This window comes from Carassius carassius, chromosome 9, assembly GCF_963082965.1.
Source record: "Carassius carassius chromosome 9, fCarCar2.1, whole genome shotgun sequence".
Classification (NCBI taxonomy): Eukaryota; Metazoa; Chordata; class Actinopteri; order Cypriniformes; family Cyprinidae; genus Carassius; species Carassius carassius.
Genome location: NC_081763.1, coordinates 33,958,300 through 33,962,437, shown reverse-complemented (window position 1 = coordinate 33,962,437; position 4,138 = coordinate 33,958,300). Strand labels below are relative to the sequence as shown.

At 38.5% G+C, this 4,138-nt stretch overlaps 1 protein-coding gene across 1 annotated transcript; it reads right to left on the bottom strand.

The window, feature by feature from the left end:
- Positions 1-500: 500 nt before the first annotated feature.
- Positions 501-3,275, bottom strand: LOC132149682 (GTPase IMAP family member 8-like). The gene is made up of 2 exons (XM_059559082.1): positions 2,615-3,275; positions 501-1,771 (listed from the first exon to the last, which is right to left on the bottom strand). Exons 1-2 carry the CDS (start codon positions 3,219-3,221, stop codon positions 594-596), a joined length of 1,785 nt encoding a protein of 594 aa, XP_059415065.1. The 5' UTR covers positions 3,222-3,275; the 3' UTR covers positions 501-593.
- Between the last annotated feature and the right edge of the window lie 863 nt (positions 3,276-4,138).

Below are 4,138 nucleotides of genomic sequence, written 5' to 3'. Positions count from 1 at the left end.
TTAAATACTGGAGTGTTTGCCAAATATGTCGGGGTCACAAGTGGCCACTTTCTGTGTATTTCTCACTTATTGGTTAAGTCTGCTCCTGCTTCGAAAGGCTACGTGTTCGGCTGTACGTATATGCTAATGTGCACATACAAAAATTAATTATACTTTGGGCTTTACTGTCAGTCGTTAAGCATTTCTGTCTTAAAACAGTCAAATGTAAAATGTTTAGCTACTTACATCTAACCACACACTCTTCCACCATTAAAACTAAGTATCATGTTGGAATTCATGCTCATCTTTTGTGTAAAGTCCTGCCCTAATTGATTGGATTGGCCATCTCACTAGTTTTGACATTGATGAGCACTGTTAGAGCCCTGCAGAAGATGCAGTAAAGTCACTGCAGAACTTTCAGTCATCCTAAAAAGCGGGCACTGCGTAATGTGCAGCATCACAAATTTTATTGGTGGGTTATGTCCCTAAAGGTTCCTTCATTAAAGAATATGTTTTACTTATTCCTCTGGGCCCTTTTCCCAGTTGAAGAGTGGAGAATTTTTGTCTGAATGTGATTTTAGGACTCCTACACCAGTGGCCATGAGAATTTCACGTTACTTATTAAAAACTCTATGAAATATTGTACCAACAGCTCCACCAACAACTTTACCAACAGCTTCACCAACAACTCCACCAACAACTTTACCAACAGCTCCACCAGCAGGCCCAGCAATAGCTATACCAATAGCTCCACCAGCAAATCCACCAACAGCTGTACCAGCAGGTCCACCAATAGCTCCAATTGCTTGACCAAAAAAACCACCAGCAACTGCACCAAAACCAGTTTGTTTCTTACCAGTTATAGAAGCTGAAAAACCGAACCTATGGTTATACTGCCTATAAAATTCTTCTAATTCAGGGTTACTTTGTGCTCTGTGTAACATTTCACCTTTTTCCTTTCTAACCCCCTCAGTCTCTTGTTTTCTCCATTCAAGTCCTTGAGTTTCATACTCTGCTGTGATATTCTGGACTCTGACTCTTTCATTCTCCACCTTTCTCTCCTCTTCCTCTCTCTTTCTCCTCTTTTCTTCCTCTTGTCTGAACCTCTGTGCATCTTCATACATCTGATTACTGAAGTGTCCTCCTCCATTCTGCTCTATCATTGTGTCAATCTTCTTCAGTACATCAGTCACCTGCTCTCTGTTATTCTGATCTTCATTGTTGAAGACATGAAATCTGTCTCCACACTCTTGAACTAGATGTCTTAATCGACTGTTCCCCTTAATGAGATTCTCTATGGACTTTCCTTTCAGCTGATCTCCATGAGTGAAGAGAACGATGGAGTATTTTAACACCTCCTGACCAAACATCATCTCAATCATCTGAAGAATCTGCTGCTCATGTTCAGTGAATCTGTCAGTTGCACGCAGAACAATGAGAAAAGCGTGAGGTCCAGGACTGGACAAATAAACACTTCTCGCTATCTCTTTCTTTACCTGTTCATCAGTATTCACCTCATCTGGTGTGTCAAAGAATCCAGGAGTATCAACTACAGACACAGATCTACCTGAAACAGTGGCATGATTCACTGAACATTGAAAGGTTACTGAATTTGAGCTAACCTCAGATTTAAACACGTTCTGTCTCAGTATTGTGTTTCCAGATGCACTCTTGCCACAACCAGTTTTACCCAGAAGAACAATCCTTCTAGTTGAATGGTTAATGACATCAAGATCAAGAGTGAAGGTTGTGACCGTTGTGATCCGTCTGGGCAGCATCCCTCCTTCTGATGCTGTATTAAACACAAAAGAGATGTAAGCAGTCATTTAGATGCTTTTGAGCTCACTACTGGATGTAAGTTGTAAGTTGGTTGCACACAAAAACTAGCACTGAGATATATCAGAGAATCAGCTGAATGTAAACTAAAATGATATTAGCATTTTTCCCGTTTTGATAAAAAATCGAATTGTATTGATTTGGTTGACCTGGTTTGAATAGTGAATTTGCTAGTTTACCAAATCTAAAATGACAACACTTTATTGAAAACATCAATATTAGAAGTAAATTAACTTCAAAGGCCCATAAAGGTAGTAAAAACACCATGGAAGTAGTGCAAGTTACTCCACTGCATGGTTCAACTGTCATTTTCTGAAGCGACGGGAATGCTTTTTGTGTGGTAAAAACAAAACAAACAAAAAAATATTATGCCTATATTCAACATTTTCTTCACTTCCGTTTCATTTTCCAATGCGCATTCACAAAAGCTTCACAAAAGTACAGTTAAACCACTGGAGTAAGAAGGACTACATTCATGATGTTTTCGCTGCCTTTCTGGGCCTTTGAAGTGAAAGTTGCTTAGGCTGTCAATGGAGGGACAGAAACTTCTCAGATTTTATTTAAAATATCTTCAGCTGTCTCGCGCACAGCCCCTTCCACACAGCTTTCAGAGTACCAGTGATGTGACATCACAAAAGAACACATGACTAGAATTTTGCTATTAACAAGTAAAAAAATATATATGTATATATATATATATATATATATATATATATATATATATATATATATATATATATATATATATATATATATATATGAAATATTACATAAAAATTGTATTTTTAACAACACCCACCATTTACCAGACATGATGTTTGGAAAATGTTAGCAAGCAGCAGTTTGACCTGGTCACTTGGTCCTTTCTTCATGTTGTTAAACACATGGTATCTCTGATCATACTTCTCAAGTGTCTTCAGTGCTTCATTTCTCACAAGAAATTCTTTTATTGTCATGTTTCCTTTATCCAGTTTGTCTCCTCTGGTGAAGAGAATCCAGGTTTTATTCAAGCGGTTTGGTCCCAAAAATCTCTCAATCTTCTCCACAGTTCTTCTCTCTTCTGCAGTGAATCTGTCGGCTTTGATGACCAGCAGAAACACACAGGGACCAGATTCACACTTCAGGAAAGTACTCTTATATTGGAGTGGCATCTGATTATCACTGATCTGACTCTCATATAATCCTGGTGTGTCATAAACAGTGATTGGAATCCCAAAGACGGTCTCGGATACAACAGCAACATCTCGTTTGCCTTTTGTCACAAAAGCTTTTCGTCCCAGTATTGTGTTTCCTGACGCACTCTTTCCAGCTCTTGCTGTCCCCAGTAAAATCAGGTTTAAATGTGCATTCGGTCCCATTACTGATGTGTGACCTAAAATTAAGTAATAAATACTGTGAGACAGCATATTTGTTTGATATATAATATTCCCTCTAATCTCTTCTTTTTGTTTGTCATTGGATGCCTTTAAAATTTTCATCTTCACCTTTACAGTTATATTACCGTTATAGATCCCACTTTATATTAAGTGTCTCTAATACCTGTTTACTTACAAAGTAACTAGATGTGTACATAATATGTAACCACAGTGTAAGTATACATTGATACATAGTATCTATAGCTGTAATATTTCTGTAACTACACACATGAAACAACCCTCAAGATAGTTTGTGTAAGTACAAATGTGTAACAGGACATTTATTAATACATTTTGTAACAACAATATGTATAAGAGTAATTGGAACCATTTGATTCAGGGGTGGAAATGGGATCCAGGGGGTGGAGATGGTTAGGATTAGGGGTGAAGTAGGATCCAGTAGTCAGGTCAAGTCAAGTCAAGTCACCTTTATTTATATAGCGCTTTAAACAAAATACATTGCATCAAAGCAACTGAACAACATTCATTAGGAAAACAGTGTCAATAATGCAAAAATGATAGTTAAAGGCAGTTCATCATTGGATTGAGTTATGCCATCTCTGTTCAGTTAAATGGTGTCTGTGCATTTATTTGCAATCAAGTCAACGATATCGCTGTAGATGAAGTGTCCCCAACTAAGCAAGCCAGAGGCGACAGCGGCAAGGAACCGAAACTCCATCGTTGACAGAATGGAGAAAAAAACCTTGGGAGAAACCAGGCTCAGTTGGGGGGCCAGTTCTCCTCTGACCAGACGAAACCAGTAGTTCAATTCCAGGCTGCAGCAAAGTCAGATTGTGCAGAAGAATCATCTGTTTCCTGTGGTCTTGTCCTGGTGCTCCTCTGAGACAAGGTCTTTACAGGGAATCTGTATCTGGGGCTCTAGTTGTCCTGGTCTCCGCTGTCTTTCA